Source organism: Caretta caretta, chromosome 2, assembly GCF_965140235.1.
Source record: "Caretta caretta isolate rCarCar2 chromosome 2, rCarCar1.hap1, whole genome shotgun sequence".
Classification (NCBI taxonomy): Eukaryota; Metazoa; Chordata; order Testudines; family Cheloniidae; genus Caretta; species Caretta caretta.
Window position 1 is genome coordinate 185954491 of NC_134207.1, and position 21033 is coordinate 185975523.

The 21033-nt window shown below is 38.6% G+C and overlaps 1 protein-coding gene across 35 annotated transcripts in view; it reads left to right on the forward strand.

The window, feature by feature from the left end:
- Positions 1 to 21033, forward strand: part of CLASP2 (cytoplasmic linker associated protein 2) — a 265828-nt gene that overhangs the window by 63238 nt on the left and 181557 nt on the right. The window contains exon 1 of one of the 35 annotated variants that reach the window (XM_048838933.2): positions 3190 to 3447. The exons of the other annotated variants lie outside the window; for them this stretch is intronic. Within the exon in view, the coding sequence (XP_048694890.1) occupies positions 3432 to 3447 (16 nt within the window). The 5' untranslated portion in view covers positions 3190 to 3431. Of the gene's footprint in view, positions 1 to 3189; positions 3448 to 21033 lie in introns of those variants that run through there. 35 annotated transcript variants of the gene reach the window in all.

The window sequence follows — 21033 nt, forward strand, 5'->3', positions numbered from 1 at the left end:
ATAAGTGTTCTCACACACCCTTGCACTGAATAACCTATATAATTTCAATCCACATCTTTTCTACTTCAAGGATGGGTGTGGTGGTGAAGTCAATGGTAAAGAGAGGCAGAGAGAGTTTTGTGGATAAATGAAGTTCTGGTTTTGTCAACTTTAAATTGATGCTATGATTCAGAAGAATTATATAGAAGCCAAGACAGGGGCTTTTGGAAAGAGAGAGTTAGGAGGATGATGACAAGTTTAATGACATAAAGGCAACAATCAGACATGTGACGAGGTGAAATCACTAAGGGAAAGGATGTAGCAGGAGAAGAGGAGTGGACCATGAACAGAATTATGTGGGATCCTCGTGAGGTGAGAGAGCTGAGGAGGACCCACTGAAATGGGAAGTGAAGCAGCAATAATTGGAACGGAGTCTCAAAAGCCAAGGGAAGGAAGGGAAGAATGAAAGGTCTTGCATAGGCAAGAGAGCCAAGGCAGAGATATATAGTGTTTTTGCTTTTATCAAGGGTCTTGATCCCACTTGTCTCCAACCTTAACTGATGTTGTACCATTCATTCTGTCTTCAACTGAGCTTTTCTTTTCCTGGCTATGCCTCCAGTAGTACTGCAATCATTCAGTGGTTTCTTTCCTGTCTTCTGTCAGTCAGCTATTTGGTAGGTGATAGAAATAGGCATCTTTTCTGCAGCATGTATAATATGGATGAATTAGCTACTATGAAAACCTTTACCTTTGTGATTTGGGTTTTTATTTACATTTGTAGTATTAATATTGCAGTTTTGTGCTTAATACTATGGTGGTATAAATTTTTGTCAGTTATACCAACTCATAGGTTTACTGCCAGCTTTTACTCTCCTTCATTCCCATGGAAATCGATGTTGTATCGCTTCAAGCTGGAGAAGGTGATTTAAAGCACCTCCCCATTTTCAGCGAATAATTGACCATTTCCATGGAAACAGGAGCGACAGCCAACACTAGAGCTGTTAGAACACTTGTTCTGCTGGCTTAGGTTTGTAAATATGATTTCTTTGAGGATCTGACAGACTTCTAGTTGGGAAATGTAAATGCTGAGAAGATGGAATTAAAGTAAAAGTAATTTTAAAAAAAAAACCCCAACTTAACGTTCTCTATTTCTTTCTCCTCTTCAGTGGGCGAAAAGATTTGAGGGTAATCTGAATTGGCTGTCTAGACACAATCTTTGCAGTTATCCCACTTAATAGCATGTCTCCACTCATAATGCCCATTTTATAAAAATAAAATGTGATAGTATGAGGTGGTGTGTTTAAAGCTTTCTGTATTACAATTTTAGGACAGATATGAGTGGAGAGGCGATGGATGAGTTATATAGGTTTTTCCAAACAAGTGTCAATAAAAACTTTATAGTATCCCACATCACAAATATGTTTGTTTTGCCACTTATTTTGATTATTTTTAATCTTTTCCTGTGTTTCTCTCTATTGTCTCCATGTAAGTATAGTTGCTGTGGAAGCATTGATGTTACTGATATTTGCAAAGCTCCCAAATGTGGTACAAAATGCATTTATATAAAGGTTTGGGAAATATAGGCATTTGCTGAGACTGTCATGGCTATATGTGTGGTATAAATTATTACATTCATTTTATGACTAGCAAACACAATCCAAGTGGCCAAGAGGTAGTCATGTGATTTTTAGTTTTCATTGTTGTTGTCCTAGCTAGCTAATAGTTTTAGGCATCAAAAACTATTGATCAGCAAGACATTAGCTGAGACAGGTTAATGTAACCCTGTGACAAAATATAAAAAAAGACCCTTGGTCTGAATTTTTTTTCTTCCAGAGTTGCTGAATACCTGCATCTCTCACTGATGTAATTTTAATTAAAATTGTTCAGAACTGTCCTTAGTAAATCAGTGCCCATCCCTTCATATTTGAGATATTTAAAATTATTCCACAGTTAAATGCATATTACACTTGAAGCACCTCTTCTTTCAGGTTTGTCTGCCATGCCATAGGAAACAAATTGGGTGTTTGTTGGGGTCAGTTTTTGTTTAAAAAAATATAGGTAATGTACCTTTTAACTACTTACACATTTATTACTTTTTTACAATATTACACTCTTTATACCTGTATTCTTATATTATGTAATATGGAATGTAATAATATTAAAAAATAACTAAGGACAATAAGTGGAAATAACTCACTTTTCCAGTAGACTTCTTTGGTAGATACGACACCGTTGTAGTCTATATGTATCAAGTGGGCGAGCAATCTGTTGCAGGTCTCATTTGAAAAGAAAGGGAAAGATTTTCTTAAGTTTCAAGTAGATTTGAATGCCCCAAATTAAATTATTGTGCATATATCTCTTAAAGCAGTTTGCTTTAAAAAAAAAAAAAAGTTTGCAAGTTGTCATCTTAAAAATGCCTATTTTAATAAAGGGACTTCAATATCAAATTAGAAGAACCTTGTATCACTTTTTTGGGCACAAATTTTATATAAAAATCAGATTGTTTTTTCTTTGTATGTAGTTGAGTAGCATGAAGTGGCGTCCTTGTAAATAAGGAAACAAATAGCTATGTTATTCCTGCATGGAGGCAGATTTGTATGCATTTTTGATCTTTTCTGCTAGGAAGCACTTGTCTGTCTGTATGGTACTGGAAAATAAAACTGTTTTGTTTCTTTTTGACAAAAGGTATATTACAGACTCTCTGCAGCTGCATGGTTAATTGAATTTCTGTCTGTCTCCACCAGAAGCAATTCTTGCTTAATGTGACACAGCTTTTGTGCACACAGAAAAGCCTTTGACAAACTGCCTTTGACGTGATTTGTTTACAGCAACCAAAATATTTTTACACAATAAGAGGTTAATTGAGAAGATTTGGAATATTATTTGTGTGCTTCTTGTTTTCTATTTGTAAATAGTAAAAGATAATTATAAAGGCATAAGAATGCCTTTTAAAAGCTGCAAATCAGGTAATCCATCAGATCATGTGATGGTCATTGACTGCAAAGGCATCTTTAGGGAGTAGATGCAGAAAGTGATTACTGAACACATGCCTTGTGTTTTGATGATTGCATTAAATGCTTTCTATGGGACAGCGTTCATTGGCTATGAGAGATTTATTTAAATAAAAAACAGGCCAGACTCTTCGTATAGTGGAGGAAAAAAAGAACCGAAATCTACCAGTCTGTGCACCATTATTGTTTAAGATAGAATGATAGTGGATATGCTAGTTTGAAAGCAGTTTTCTGCAAGAGGTAGGACTTGTATTTTGAAATGGTGTAGCAGCTGTTGGCTATTGCAGCATAGAGCTGCAGATCTGACAGGGTCACACAGTACTCTGTCTTTATGCTGCACTGGATTGAGGGTGGCGCAGGCACCTACAGTCACTCAGATAGTTGCCGTTACCTGATCTGTTGGTTCATTCAGAAAGCTCCAAGTAGCATCTAAATTGTATAATGGCTGTTGGGGATGGTGAGTAAGGTTTTATGGTTATACATGTCCACTTTTTGTGTATGCTTGTGTTAGCTGAAACCACCTTTTAATCTTTAAAATATTCTGGACAAATACTAATGTATGTTTTCTGTGGACTGATTGTTTTTTGTAGCTTTGCCATTTTTAGTATATTTAAACTGATAAAATAGAGAATAACCATTTGATTTGCAAGCCAAATACTTAAGTATGTCATTATTTTGTGTGGTGGTTGGGGGGAATGGGGCTGAAGAGGATGTGTTGTGTGTATGTAAATGATGGGGAAATATCCAAATGCTTTATAGTGAGAAGACAGCTTCTGGAGCAAAACCCGATTCTTTTGAAGCAAGGTTTGACCATATTAAGTGCATCAAAGTCTTCAGTATGCAGGTTGACATCTTATCCTGATGTGCTTAGCATCAGCTGAAGTCCCATCATGCAGGATAATACAAACACCTAAAGGGTTTCTTTAGACACTAAAAATTTTAACCTTAATAAAATATTTTGGTAAATTCTTATTGTAAAATCAGGTCTTTGGACTTTTGTGGCATTTTCTGTAATTGGAATAGTTATTTTAAATAGGTTAAATGTTTCCCATGTGCATTTTGTGTTGACAGTTCTGTTCAACAAATAGAAAAAATGCTACTACCTAAGTGTTTATCTTAACAGAACTGGGTGACATCTGCTGAATCTACTGTGTTAATAAAAAACATGTAAAAGGAGAAGAAAAAAACGTAACCAAACCAATGGTTTACTTTTAGAGCTAAGATATAAATACAGGAAATAAGTGGCAAGTGCTGCTGTATTTTCTTCAGCTATAATAGCATTGTTACATAAACCATTATGAATGGACCAGTATTACAAGAAAGATGCAATAAGTTGGTTATACTTTGATTTGATATAGTGCATGTGGATAAAAATGTGGCATTGCTTGGCTTTGTTTACTTTTGCAGTTTTTCCTCAGGTGCTTGTATAATTGGATAGCCTTGGTAACCTTCTTCTGATTGTTCAGACAGACTTTTAAAAGGCTTATCTGACTTACAATAGATTTTTATATCTCAATACTCAAATTTAATTTAATTTAAATATTTGTGTGCTTCTATGTGTGAATATGTATACTTTTAAAAAATCGTCTTAGAAGACAAGCTTATACTTTAACCTTGCTAAAACGTCTACATGTGAATCCTGAAAGAGATGTTCTCCTTTTCTAAGTCACCCTGAAAGTTTTCTGTAGAATTTGAGCTTTTTGATATTCACCTTTTCAGCTAGTACAGTATTGCAATCAGAATAGTAGTTAAAATGGCTGTATTATATTTCTAGAAATATTGTCTATTACTTATTAACATAAAAGAAAAACTATTCCAGTTACACTTGTTAGATTTTTTTTTCTTGAGCATTAGGGACACTTCCTCTCCCTCCGTCCCCACACCATTGATTCAAATTGATTTTGACCTTTAAACACTGTTGTTTTACTTCTCCTCTGTAACACCGGCAAGCTCCATTATTTTCCTCAGAAAAAGACCATGGTTTTATTTATGGAACTCAGATTGTAAACCGTTTCACTCAGGTTTTTATATGATGTACCTTTAATTATCTTTGTTTTTCATGTAAGGTATCTCTCATGCATATTATAAAAATGGTTTGTGTTCGAGGGCACAAGCCGGAGCATGTTAACAAATAACCGTATTCCCTCAACAAGGCTACAGGATTTTTGCAGCTCTATGATGGCTGCAGGTTTATAGAGTTGGGGGTTGTTGTGGAGCTCTTTTCTGTATAAATTCATTAGTCATTAACACAAGAACTAAGAACAAAGTACTGTTCAAGCAGGCAGCTGACATTCTGTGTAGGAGCTTTGAACAATAATGTCAGATACAATTAACAATGTGAAGGATGATTATGTAGCAGTTTGTCTTGCTTAAATCTACTGCTTCATACGTTTATGAGGAATTCAGTCTTCTGATATTGCATAGCGGAATGATTAGGATAAAGAAAACATGAGTAACTGTGCAGCCAACTTGATCCTTTTTAATAATTTAAATTTAGATTTTGCCATGTTGATTTTGTGTGTTCTAGATAACTTGTGCCTACGGGCTAGTAAACACTTCGAATATATTTTTAAGAAACTAAATGTAATCCTGGTTTTAAATCCTCATGCTACAGAATATAAACTGTTTTTCTTTTGCAAGAGAGAGAAGGAAATATATTTCACTAAGTCAGTCGGAATATTGATTTTGTTTATTTGAAATTTGTGAAGATCTATGTTAAAATTCTGGAAAATGTTCTACAAATACAGAGAATATTTATTAAATTCACTGTCCTGAATTTGTACTGTTGAATCAGCTTCAAATTGGATTAAAAGCAAACCCTGCGATATCTGATATTAAAGTTCAGCTATTGATACATTGTAAAGATAAGGTGATTATCTTACAAATTTTATGTGGGATACTGGTATTTCAGAAATGAATCTTTGGTGGGCAGTCTGGCTTATTGTAGTAGGTTTTTGGCAATTCTGCAGTTTTGCCCAGAATACAGACAGAAAGGTATATTTAAAATATGTGATTACTAAATTTTGAGCTCTAATCTTATTTGCATTTACAGTTTTAATCACCGTAATGGATGTGGGGGAGAGTTAGGGGTTTTTATTTATTTTCAAGTCAGTTGTCTCAAGCTCTCCAGTGTTTTGTTTGTATGCAAATCTAAAAAAAAAAATTACAGTATATCTCAGACAACATAAATGTTTCAATTTTCAGTGTATGGAAAGAGTGCCAACATGACAATAACGTGTCTTATTTCTGAAAGCATTTCACATATTTAGGTGATTGTAGGTGCATGATTGCTTTGCAAATCAGATTCTGAGGCTGCTGAGGAGAATAAGTCAAGAACTGTTTTTGGCACTGGATTTCTTGTGAGCTGTTGCTTGAAGAGGATAATACAGCTGTCTTTATCTGCTGGTAACCAGATTAGGGCTTTTAGTATGTAGCTAATATACTTGTTGTGTACTACATCATCAATTTAGGGTGGTACACACCCTTCTTCCTAGTTTGTACTTCAGTGGTTTCGTCAAGATTTTGTCACAATATTGGCTGCTAATTAGTGCAGTAGTTTTTGTCATTTCAAAGGCACTGGGCTCCCTTGCTCAGATTTGAACAGAAAAATTGGGATATGGATAAAAATTCATTCACAGATAAAATTAGATCTGTGAAAGCGGGGAGGGGATTAAAGCCACACTCTGATTTTCCTCAGATAATAGGTCAAACATATTGTACTGACAGACCTAGGGCATTGAGGACTATCTAAAAATATAATCAGATTTGTGAGAGAACGCACTTGTCCACTCTAATGTATTTTTATTATACTTTACTTTTGTTGTGCTACACAAAAGAATTAAAATATAAGGGGAAATGTATCTGCTGATCAATGGGATTTCTTAGTAGAATTCCATCTTACTTACAAGATACTTCAGTGTTAACTTTTGTCAGTTGTCACATGCCAGAATGTATGAACTCTGAGTATAAAGTAAGTTCATGCACAATTGGTTTGGGGAATATGGAAATTTACCTTTAAATCTAACTAAATATACTTGAAATATATGTAACAATTTATGCTTTTCCCTACTTTCAAAAATATTATTGTATTAATACATACGTAATCCTAGAGCACAAGTGCACTTATCTCTTATCTTACTGTATCCTGATATTCTTTCTTAAACAGCAGTGACTTTAGTAAGTCCTTAATCTGATTTACTGCTTTCTGTAAAACTTGGATGCTGTACAGTTTAATGATATTTTATTTCTGGTTGTAAATATTTTACATTAAAGATTTATGTAGCTTTACATATATTTGAAGATTTTATTGGAATTTTTAAAAAGCATCCAATGGGAATGCACATCAAAAATGGACATAGCCTAGAAGTTATTTCATTGAGAGAGAAGTCAGTTCCCAGACAACAGAGTTCACTTTATGTGAAAGAGGGGTGTAATAATCTCTTCTTCATGCTTGTACTAAAGTATATTTATGGGACATAGCTATGTTGCTGAGGACCAGCCCCAGCTCACTTTCTAAAAAATATATTGCAGATAATGGAAATAAATCAGAAAATTCCCACTTCAGTTCAGTTCTTTTATAAACATGATGTTCCCTACCCCACTCTCCGCCGCCACCCCGCCCCACACGTGTTAATTGTGCTTACACACTAGTATTTTCCCTAAAATATCCTTCCATTGCTACCACTGCTGCAGCTCCCTCAGTGTTAGCAATGCTGGAAGCACTAACGTTGTAAAAGGCTCCAAGGTGGCTGGCATTTTAACCATCCTGTCTGGAGCTGCAGGGCAAGTCTGGATGACATCAGGTTTGATCCTGCTTGAGTACAAGTTAGAAGAAAAACTCCCATTGACTCTAATGGAACAAGGATCTTATGATGATTGGAATGCTGGTTGCTGCTGGCACCTTGACTATACTAGGGCACCTACAATTGCTGCCAGCAATGTAGCTGCACAGGGGTTAGCAACAGTGTAAGAACTTGAAGGAAAAAAGTGTGGTGTAAACGAGACCAAAGGGAGTATGAAGATTTATTGAGCTAAAATTTTAGTTAGAAATAATTATTGAACAAATAAGCATATCCATTTACAAATATTAATATGAATGTAACTTCTTCCTTTTTCTAATTTTTTATGTGTAATTAATAATTATACCCTGAGTAGCAAAGTAACTGGAAGAAAAAGGAAAATGTATTCTGACAAGTTCCCATAGCTCCAGGCTTAAAACATTTGTATTTCATGATACAGTGAGGGAAATTATTCAGAATATTATAAAAGTGTAAACAATCTTTGTGGAATTAGACTAATTCAAAATTATTGATTTTGGTGTGTATATGTAATGTTTTAAATATAAGATTTCTTGATGAGTGAATTAAACGCTTAATTCTTTATCACAAATTCTACTTATTCCTATCTATGGAAACACTAAGTTGCACAGGAATTGTATTTAAATAAATAAAAAGGATAAAAATAGGGGGGAAATCCCTCAGTTAATTCTGTGGCTTTGTTTGAAAAATTTCCCCTATTCTCAAGTCCTTAACTGTCTCATTCAGAGGGTAAATTTACAAGTTGCGTAGCAAGAAGAACACTTACCAGTATGTATGTTGAGAGAAAGGCAGGTGGGACAGAACGGCATGTGCTGAGGAACCTCTCTTCTAGAAATGTTGCAAAGAGCACAGGGCTAGAATATAAGAGTAGTCAGCATCTTTCTTATTCCTAAGTGTTTTGTTTTTTTAAACACAGTGGAACCTGACCGAACTAGAGGTTTCTAAAATATTCTGGCAAATCCTTGTTTCTGCTGTCAGTTTTCTAGTCTGCCTTTTCATTGCGCTGAACACTCATCCTCTGAAAATCAGGCCACATTAAGGTGAGTCTAGTTGGGCATTGAAAAGTACTAGTCACTTCTGAAAATTTAGGCCAAATTATATGGGGAGAAAATTTTTTAATTTCTGCCTCACCTTATTTAGCATCTTTTCTAGCCTTAAAACATCCATGTTTATTTCAAAGCTTTAATTTTCAAAAACTTTGAAAAAATCTGTTTTGCTCTGTATCTCACTCTTTTAATTAAAAAAAAAATAGTTGAGGATATTAGAGCAGAATAGGAAATGGTTCACGCAAAATACATCTCCTATAGGTAGGGCCTACTTAATTTTTAAGCTTTTATCTATTATAATTGGAGCTGTTTAATTATTCTCTCTAGTACAATATGTAAGGGGTGATATAAAACGAGGGCAACTGGAATTGGGAGAAATCTGCAGCATTTTTAAAGCGAATTAACTCAAAGCACATACGAAAAACTACTTCCTTCAAAAACTATGTATTTGAATAACTTCTAAATAAAATTTATATATTTCGATCTTGTCGTTTTTTAAAAAAACAAACAACCTCAACCCTGACAGCTTTTGTTTTCCTCCTCAAAATTTTCCTGCAGAGACCTTGTAATTCCTGTACCTCTTTCCATCCCCTCCTTCTGGCAAGTTTATAGTGCTCTTAGATGATCTTCTTCCTTTCCAGAGTACTTGGGGGGAAGGGGGCACACCATGTACATGTTACAGCATTCTCTATATTTGTATTTTAAAATTTACCTTATTCCGGTGAAACATTTTTTTCCAATTAATTTAGACACACTGATGCATACCATCTAGATACCTCTAGCAGAGATTACCAGCAGTGAAATAGCTAATTTTGAGTTTTAAATGGTGGTTATGAGGTAACAAAGTCAACACTCATTATGTAAAATGGGGCAGTTCAGACTTTTCTAGAGCTAGTGTTTCTACCTGCAATCTCACCAAGGCAGAATGTAAATCCTGTTTAATAGTCCTTTTTAGGACTGACAAGAAACTTAGATTTTAAGTGCAAAATAACAGTCAAAATGGTGTTTGGGGCATTGCTGTTTCTTTTAGTGACTTTCATATGAAATTTACTCTGTTTTCAAAATATAATCTGATTATTTTGAATAGCTAACCCTGCAAACTCAATATGAGATCTGAAAGTTGACAGCTATTGTTTGATGCATGTATAATCTACAGCAATCGTGTTTCTATGAGCCATGTTCTGCCCTCAAAAAGAAAAGGAGTACTTGTGGCACCTTAGAGACTAACCAATTTATTTGAGCATGAGCTTTCGTGAGCTACAGCTCACTTCATCGGATTATATTTGTGGAACCCCAATGGGATGAGAGAAGTCTGGCCCAGCTCAGTCTCCAATAGCTTTCTAGCTGTACAGAACTAAGGAGCAAATCTGTTGAGGAAGAAATTGCTGTTGATATTAAATAACATTTTAGGATAGGAACATATGTTAAATTTTGAAGAAAACATGGGAAATTCCACAAATCTATGGAGAGAGAACCCACATCCACACGCTAGCATGGATTTTCTGTGACACTTGTTTCAAGTGGCCTTGCTTCTGACCAGCTGTGCAGTTGCTGTGTAAAGGCAAGGCTGGTCGTTTATGATCTAAGAAATAAGAGTAGCTCACAAGCCTCCCCATTATTATACAGTGTCCCAATTATCGAATAATCAGATGGTAAGACCCCTTAGTCCTTATTGATATAGGTCAATTTAGAATACCTTGTTTAGGTGTGAAAGTTCTTTACAACTTTGCCTGTCTGAGCCATAAACTCCACTGAACATACCACATGATTACTTTAGAAGTATTTTAGCTTTAAAGGATTGAGTACAGGATTTTGTATGGCTTTTATAGAATATCTCCACCACCCCCAAACAGACAAAATAGCATACAAGTTGCTATGGGGAAAGCAAAAATGGTCCATTCTGTAATAGCTTCCTTTGAAGAACAAGTCCTTGTAGTCTCTTAAGACACATTTTTTAAAAAAGACTTTGTGTGTGTCTAAAACAAGTATTTGTAATTTGTGAACCAATAAATATTTAAATAGTCTCAAGTTTGCAACACATATGGTGGCATTTTTGCGGCCATTGGCATGTTTTCTTCTGTCTGTTAGCTTTCATTTTTAAAAATAATGGCAATATGTGTTAACCAAAAAAGTCTTTACAAATAATTAAATTACACATTTAAAATGTTTTCTATTCATTTAAACAAACAAACCCAGAGAAGCTTAGACTATTGATGGTTTTCGGGAAGAGGGACTGGGTTTGGGAATAGTTAACTAGAGCCTGAACTGTTTGGCATCTTTCAGTGGGAATTGTACTGGTGTGCATTAGGCCAGGTCTAGACTAGAAACTTTTGCTGGCATAACAATGTTAGCTAGAGGTGTGAGGGTTTTTTGCAAAATTTGTATGTTGGCAAAAGCCTTCGTGTAGATGCAGATATACTGGTTTAAAGGTGCTTTAGTCGGCGTAGTTTATTTTGCTTACCAAACTGGTATAATCTGTATTGGCAAAAACACTTTTTTTTTTTTTCTTTTTGGCCAGTATCAGCTTTACCTACACTTGGAGGGTTTTGCCAGCTATCCATAAGGCCAAACTTTTTAGTGTAGATTAGGCCTGAGTCTGAAAACCCCTGTATATAGAGTGGTATAAGAAAGATAAGGTATGAAACAAACCTTCATTAAGCAACTGCTTAACTGATGGCCCATATCACCTTTCTTAGGGGTCTTTTAATTTTGACTGCTGAACTCCTGGGAAAAAAAGGAGTTGAAAATTTAATTTAGTTCTATAGTTTTATGTTTTGTGTTTACAAAGGTGAAGTTTTATCCTTAACAGAGCTAATAGTATAGGATGTATAAGAAGACAAAAATAGTATTGGTCTATGATTCAGTAAACAGAAAAGCAGAACAGTTGGTCATATTAGCCATTCAGGTTTTCAGAATTAAATTACACAACCACAATAGAAAATAACACTTATACTCAGTTGCTGTCTGGGGAAGGTGACTTTGTTTAGATTTTTGACCAAGAGTTCCTCAGAATAGGGCCTCACTTTTGCCAACTGATCATCATCTCTGGTGGTGTTAACACAACAGAGAAAAAACAATTCAGGCCAGCTCACAAGACAGTTTGGTTAATTACTTACATGCCAATTTACCAAGGTCTCCTTCCCAATGGATTTATAATAGTCAAACCTTTTAACTTATTTTCCAATTATATTAGCCCCAGGATTAGATTAAAACTAACTACCGGAGACACACTCCTGCATTTGACAGACTGCATAGACTGAGGACAGTTCAAGAAGCTTACACACTTGGTGTCCTCTTATATTTGTATACACCTACACCTTGAAAGGAAGCTTGAAATCATTAACTATGATACACATGTACAGTGTTCTAAAATCTTAGTTAACAATAACCTGTTCTGCTTCAAAGCTACAATCTTGATTGGAACCTGTTACAAAACAAGGTCATACACTATAACTCTTTGACAGTCTTTAAAACACAAGCATGTGTGCTTCCTTACTAGTTAAGAACCCAGTTTCAGGGAGTAATCAGTTGACTGATTTGGGTCATTACTCAAGAGAAGGTCTCTGTGTTACTTATTGCCAGAACTTTCTCCAGCCATCAGCTTTTAGCTCAGTTGTTGTTCACAGCAGGAGTTGACACTGCAGACACGGGTGGAGCGAAGGATGGACACGACTGTAGTCTTTTTCTTGTGCACTAGCCGGCAATGTGAATTGCTGGAAAATAGAAAGAGCCAGTTAAAGGTGTCTGTCTGAGATAGGTACTTGGTGTCGCAAGGAGGACTCCCAGGTGGCCACCCAGGACTGTAGTCTTCTCCTTTCCAGGTGTCTTCAGCTTTTGGAAAGTGATCTGCTGAAGGAGACAGGTTGTTTTATCCTATTTCGTTTTGGTGGTTTCATAGTTGTTCCTTTTCTTGGAGGTGCTGGTGTGAACCGGTGAGATGGTGATCCATACTTACAAAGGTTTAAGATGTCTAGCTAAAATGAGTCATCCTCTCTCACTATCCAGTCAGGGAATGAGACATTAATTTTTGGGTTCTTGCAGCTGGGACTGGAATTTTCCAGTGTCTGTGCAATACATCTTTTCACACTAGCTTGTGTAAGGCAAATTAGGCCATAACTGTTGGTACAGCCATATTGTAATATATCTTGAACACCATAGCAATCTGCCCTTCCCTCTATATGATATTCATATTTTGGTATTCCAATACTGAATAAAAATATTTATCCCATCCCTAATTTAAAGTGAATTAAAACGAATAAAAATAAATTGGCTTCCTTCCTTCTCCTCTTCCCAACTATCTGCCACATTGATCAAAGGAAGTTAACAATTTTTAACATGTACATGACTGTTCATTGTGGCATGACTTCAAACTGCCAATTAGATTACTCTTCAAGCTTGTTCGTCGTTGTTCTTTTTTTTTTAGCATGCTGTGTATGTTAAAAAATCTCATACTATAATATCCCTTTAAAATAAGGGAAACAAAAACATTCATTTTGTTACTAGAGGAATGCTTTTACTCATAAATTGATATGCTAGTTCACACTTTCAGCATCTGTGCAAACTTGAGTTTGATTTTATTTAACTTCTCCTTTGAAATGGTCCATAATTACTCTATTAATTGAGGCTGTGAAAGATCAATTTAGCCTGTCTGCACAGATATTGTTGAAAACATCTTGTAATTTTAGTAATAAAAAAAATGATTTATGGAAGCTGTGTTTGTAAATATTAACACTGATTTTATCATGAGATATTTTGTCAGGGTAACAAGCCAGAAAGATTCTTAGCAGTGTTTTGAATAAAGTTGCTGTGGCTGGATTGCATTTGGCAAAGCAAGAGAGGAGGAGATCACATTGGTCAAGATGCAAGAGGAATTTTAGCTTTGGGGACTGAGGAAAGGCAGGACTGTAAAGATGTTTTGTGGAAGGATTTGGAGACAAGGTAGGTGTGTGTGTGTGTGTGTGTGTGTGTGTGTGTGTGTTGAAAGTGCTGAGTGAAAGAACCCCCAGATTAGACCGAATGAAAGTAATAGTATTGTCTATTGTGATGAAGAAAGGCGAACACAGTACATAACTGTTTTGTCATAAAATTGCAGTAGGTTTAACTTTTTGTTGCTTGGGAATGTAGTGCACGTGCTTCACTCTCTTTACCAGGCTTAATAATTGGGGTTGTAGGTGTGTGGTAAACTTGTAAGCAATGACATGGAGAAAGACTACTTTGGTAGGAATAGAGAGGAAAGGTTATCTTTTTGCCAGTGTTATAGAGGGAAAAGTGATGGAATGTTGAAGCTTGGATGTGTAGGAGGAAGAAGAGATGATGTGTTTAATGCTAATAAGCATGTGGTACTGGTAAGGTGCTGATGAGTTTGGGAGGAAGATGCGATTCAGCATGCCAGGTCCTGTTATTGACACTTGGATTTAATCTCACCAAGTTCCTGTTGTCTGTGTAACTACTCTGTGGCAACCACTTCTCCAAATTTGCATCCTGGTTATCAGGCAAAGCATATTTTTACTGCATTCCGTCAAAATCAACTGAAGTATGGTGAAAGAGGCATGTGTCAGCCATGCTTATCTTTATGTGAAATCTGAATCCAGGTTTATCAGAGTAGTTTGGAATATGGCAAAGAAATACTCGAGGAGGAGACGGGGATATATTTATTAAAGATATACTGTGGGAGGGGGGAGAGAACATATTTACTATAGTGTGTTACCAAATCTATTACAAACCAACCAAAGTAAAGTTGCCCCAAAGAACTGGGTTAAGAATCTTTGATAAACTGTGTTTCCAGCAGTGGTATTGTAATTTGTCATTCTCCCTCAAGAACTCCAAGCAAGAATGAACATGGCAAGGTGAAGTTCAGGAAAAATGTACATTGTATTTCATCAGCAATTTCCCAGAGCCTGTAATTAACAATGGATGAAAAATCCATTTGTGCATTGAACTCCAGATCTGCAGCACGTAGACAGTCAAAGCCATACTTTAACTCCCCCCTCCATTTTTGTTCTGATTTTTCAGTAGGCCATGCTGAGACAGATATTATGCTCAATGCATCAAATGAAAAGGATAGTAACCTCTCTTCAGTGCCTTGTACTGGACCAAGGCAAAACAGGGCAGAGCCCTTTAACTACTGTAGGAATATGCCATAGGAAAAATATTCATTAAACTATCCAGGGGAAGAGAAACTGATAATGAAGATGCAGTTGGAAAACAGAGAGAATGCAGGAATATTATATTGAGACAACTCCTTTGTGTTCTCAGCCTACTCATGGTCCCCCATGCACATGCTTCCTATTCCAATTGTCCTCATATTGTTAGGACCCCGCAGACCTCCGTGACGTTTATGTAATAGAATATTTCTTCTGTTAAACCCACTGTGATTTTTCTTCTTTACTGGGATTGTTACAAAATTGTGTAATTTCGACAGATCAACAGAAAATGCTTTCATACATGAAATGTTTTTATAACTGTCAAAGCAGTGCAAGAATTATACCATTCTCTTGCTCCCCCACTCTTCTTCATATGAGAATTAAACATAATCAGGAAGCTGGTGATAAATTAATACAGACACCTGCTTAACTTATGTCCCACAACAGCTATGGCTTGCAATGGATATCAGTTTTTCTTCTTTGAGGAGTGTCCTTGTGGGTGCTCCATTTTAGGTGTCTTGACGCCCTGCACTCGTAATCGTAGATTTGTAGTAGCAGTGCCCGGTTGGGTCGCACACATGGTGTAGCCATCTCGCGCCGCTCAGAGCGGTTACATAGTGGTGCGCAGCCAGCCGTCCCCAGTTCCTTCTCTACTGTCTTTGGCTTGAGTTGGAGCGATTAGCAGAGCCCTCTCTTACCTCTGATAAGATTTATAATAGGTAGTTCATACTGATAGTTTTAGCTTAGTTGTAGTTAGTTTCGCTATCCACTTGCCTTACCATAATTTCTTTAAAAATTTTTTTTAAAAAAAAATCCCTTTACAATCCCTATCTACCCCTACCTCTCTAGCAGGTGTACATCCTTAGCCTCAAACAGAGTTTATCCCTTTTTCTCCTCTGAGACTGACTCTCTCATGCATGGTCGGCTCACCTGGCTTTAAATGCTGCCTGACTTGCAGACTCTCCATACCAGTCTCTGACGGTCACACTCAGTGTCTGCTGCCTTGGCGAGACGCACGTTACTCAAAAGTGCCCACACTGCAGAAAACTAACAGCTAGGACAAGAAAAGCCAGGGATCTCCAAGTGAAGCTCCTCATGCTGGGGAAATCCCTCAGGCCAGCCTCTGACCCAAAGTCCGGGTCACCCCCTGGCCAATGGTCACCAGCAGCAGACTCTGACAGGGGTGTTTCACTTGAACAATGGCTGCCAAAGAGCCTACTCCTAGAAAAGCTACCAAAAGTGGTCGCAGACATCCCTGCACTGAGAATCGCCTAAAAGAAAGTGATCTCCAACTGAAAAATCTGCCCTGGTACTGACCGCTCCGAGAGCTTGACTGTGAGGCACTGTGAACGTCCGATGCTGACAGTTCCCAAAAAGCTAAAGACCCTATGCAGGCAAGCTCTAATGAAGGTTCGCACACTAAAGTGAAATCTTCCAGCTTGGCACCCAAGGAGCTGAAGAAGATCTTGGCACGGAGCACTACAATGGCACCACCTGCTGTACCTATGCCTCACAGCTTCAACTGATGCTCCTGGTCTGTCCACAAAGCTGTATCTGGCACTGAGCTTCATGGTTCTGCAGCAATTCATGAGGCATGCGGACCTGATAATGGCCTCAACACCTGAATCTCCTTTACTCAGCACGGAGGATACCCCATCCAGATCAGTACCAACCCAGATGACTACTCCCCTTTCATTACTGCAGATCAGCCCCCCCCAATCTCCAGCGATGAGGAAGAGGAGGATGATGCAGTAATATATACTCCTCACCTCTCTTCACCCAAGCCAGGACCATCTCATCACCAACCATCTGCAGATATATGACGATGATATGATCACCCCGAGGCACCGTCCCCCATACTATTCCCACCTAACTGGTCATACTGGGATACATGGGCAATATATAGGGCCCAAAACTGCAGGCTCCCTAACCCACCTAAGTCCAGAACATCCCCGTCCCCTTCGCTAACTGTCCCGGCACCCTCAGAAACACAAGAGGAAGACGCTGAGGAACCTGATGACACAGCCGAACATGAGACTTTGTCACCTACTCACCTCTCATCTTTGTCACCGGACAAAACCACAATGCGACCACCATGGGGGATGATTTCAAATCCTTTCAGGACCTCTTCAAAAGGGTTGCTGAATCCATGGACGTTTTGTTGGCTCAGCTACCAGAAGCCCAATACAAGCTCACAGACATACTCCAGGCATCCCCATCGGCAAAGATAGCTCTGCCAATTAATGATGCAATCATGGAACCTGCAAAAATAATCTGGCAGACACTTGCTACAGTACCACCCTCATGTAAAAGATACGACAAAAATTGTTACATGCCCGCAAAAGGGGCTGAGTTCCTATTTACACACCCTGCACCAAACTCTTTAGTAGTAGAGGTGGTCAGTCAAAGGGGGAAACAACACCACTCTCGAATGACCCCATATAAGGAGGACTGGAAAAAGCGACACGTTTTCGGGCAGATAGCTTACTCCTCTGCTATACTTCAGTTCCGCATAGCCAACTATGTGGCCCTTCTAGCCAAATATACACACAATCTGTACTCCAAAATGTCAACTTTCATTGAAAATTTACCAGATGTCAAAAAAGAACAGTGCAAACATTTCCGAAGGGGGTCTCATCAACAGGATGGCCCTCCAGGCCTTCCTTGACTCCGCAGACATGGCAGCACAATCCATTGCGACATCTGTGGTCACGTGCCATGCACCGTGGCTCCACCTCTCACCCCAAGGGAGGTCCAGGCAACAGTCAAGGACTTACCCTTTGAGGGGCAGAAAGTATTTCCAGATAAAAACTGATGTCTTGTTACACACCCTAAAAGACTCAAGGGTGACCTTAAAAACCCTTGGGATTTACCTACTTGCAAACAAAGAAACAGAGGAGCTTTTACAATCAGAGATTCCGGTGTATGCCATACTCTCAGCCCCAAAGACAGTACAACCTATGGTGTAAACAAAGACCGAACAGACACTGGCAGAACCAAGATCAGACTTTGATGTGTCAGCAATCCACTTCTAGACAATCATTTTGAAGCGTGGTCGAGGGCATGAGACCTCCACACTCTCCTACTCCAGAACCAGAAACGGTCCCCCGCCCATTTGGAGATGGTCTTTCACCATACTATCCAGTCTGGCACACCATCGTGACAGACAAGTGGGTTTTAGAGATTATCCAGAAGGGCTACTCCATCCCCTTTATTTCTGTCCCACCTACCCACCCACATGCCGCGTCCATCTTCAGGGACCCATCTCATGAGTACCTGTTACAACAGGAAATAAATGACTTCATACAATTAATTGCTGTGGAACCCGTACCATCACAACACAGGGGGAGAGGTTTTTATTCACATTACTTTCTAATGCAGAAAAAGACTGGCAGGTGGAGACCCATCCTGGATTTAAGAAAATTCAGCAGATTCATGAGAACACATTTCAAAATGGTGACTCTAACCACAATAATTCCGGCATTAGAGAAGGGAGATGGGCTCTCAGCCCTTGACCTTCAGGCCTCTTATTTTCATCTTACCATCCAACCGTCTCACAAGATTCCTGAGATTCACCCTAGGGAAACAGCATTTCCAATACAGAGTACTACCTTTCAGCCTATCCACTGCCCCAAGGGTTTTTTCCAAGGTTCTCGCTGTTGTTGCAGTTCACCTACGCAGTCAGAGTAATGATATTTCCATACTTGGCCAACTGCCTCATACGGACACCAACATGGCAAGAAGCTATAAACGCCACGCAGAGCACAATAACCCTTTTCACAAACCTAGGGTTGCAAATAAATGTGCAAATGTCCACACTGGTTCCTGTCCAAAAGTTGGAAGGCATAGGAGCCTGTCTCACCTGTCTAACAGGAACACTACCCCAACAGCACATCCTCACCCTAGTCAGCCTAATTTCAAAAGTGAGGAATAGCCAACAAACATTCGTCAGAGCATGTTTACAGCTCTTGGGGCACATGTAGGCAACTACGTTTGTTGTCAAACATGCCAGATTCCACATGAGATGCTTGCAGGCCTGGCTTTGAACAGTGTATATACCTCACAGACACACACTCACCAGATGCCTCACAATGCCACGCAGAGTAAAAGACTCATTAACATGGTGGACAAAACCAAAGAATGTCTGCTCAGGAGTCCCTTTCCAACAAAGAACTTCAACCATGACAATCACAAAGGTGCTTCTCTAATAGGTTGGAGGGTGGGGGGGGCACATCTACTCAACAATACGGTCAAGCGGAGTCCAACCTGCACGTAAACTTACTGGAACTAAGGGAAGTTCGAAATGGATGTGAGCACTTTTGCCTTCTAATCAAGAACAATGCCATTAAGATCTTCATGGACAATATAGCATGTATGTTTTATATAAACTACCAATGGGGAGTACGATCATACTCCGTATGTACAGAGGCACTATGCTTTTGGAATTGGTGCATCACCAACAACATACAGATATCAGCATCCTATCTGCCCGGAAGCCAGAAAACAACAGTAGATGTACTAAGCAGGGATTTCTCAAAAACCCACAAGTGGGAGATGGATCCCGGAATTCTCAAATTCATATTCAAACTATGGGGGTTGCCCAACATAGGTCTATTTGCAACTCAGAACGCCAGTTGCCCACAGTATTGCTCCAGAGCGGGATTGGGACACCACTCCCTAGGCGACACTCTCCTCATAAAATAGGAGGCGCCACTGATGTATGCATTTCCTCTGACCCCACTCCTAAGACGAATCATTCACAAGATTATGCAGGACAAATCCAAGGTTACTCTCATAGCGCCCACATGGCGCAGACAAACATGGTTCCCATACTTGCATCACATGGCAGTGAAACTGCCTCAAACCCTTCTCTTAGTACCTCACCTTCTATCACAAGATGCGGGACGTGTCCGTCACCCAAACCTCGCAGTACTGCACCTCAAGGCCTGGTTACTCCATGGTTGACTTGGGTCGAGAAGGCCTGTTTTGAGGAAGTAAAAGATATATTACTTAGCAGTCGGAAACTAAGTACAAGTAAGACACATATCTATAAGTGGAAATGATTCTGCACCTGGTGCCAAGATAAACAGATCTTGCCACAATCATCCCCCCTACCACAGATCCTGGACTGTATACAAGGACTTAAAAAAGTGGGGCTATCCACAAGCTCCATCAGAGTACACTTGGCTGCTGTTATCTCCTTCCATGACAAGGTGGACGGGGTCACTGTTTGCTCACCCGATGATGAAACACTTCTTTAAAGGCATTGAATACACTTATCCCACAATAAGAAACCCTACCCCCATGTGGGACTTCAACCTTGTTCTATGTAGACTCATGGGAAAGCTATTTGAACACCTTGCAACCTGCTTTTTGTTGCACTTAACCATGAAGGTGGCTTTCCTCATTGCCATCACATCTGCCAGACGGGAGGGAGAATTAGGTGCCCTAATGGCACACCCACCTTATATAACATTCTTTAAAAATAAAGTAATCCTATGACTGCATCCTAACTTCATACCCAAAGTCGCCTCCCCCTTTCATTTAAACCAACCTATTTACTTACCGGTATTTTTTCCTAAGCCACATGTGGATGGGAAAGAGGCCTCACTCCACACATTAGATGTTCGCAGAGCATTGAAAGAACAAAAACATTTAGAAAATCACCTAGACCAAACCATCTCAAAACGGAAACTATCCAAATGGATATCAGGATACCAAAACAACGATAAAGGGTGGGGTGGACTGACTGCATCCCCAGTTCCTTCTCACAGCTGCATGGTCTGGTTGGAACTTTCAGTGACCATGTCTGTGACACATTTCAAAAAGATCATAGTTGTCGTTAGTTTTACCAGTTTTATCTGCAGTTTTTTACTAGTTTGTCTTTCCTAGTTAATAGTTACGTTAGTTTTAAAATAGCTTTGGGTTTTTTCCCCTACACTGAACCTGTGTGTGGGTGCTGGACTATGCCCAGTATCCTGGGCTTGAAACTTTGTGCCTCATGCCCACCATCTTTTTTGGTCAGCGACGACCATCA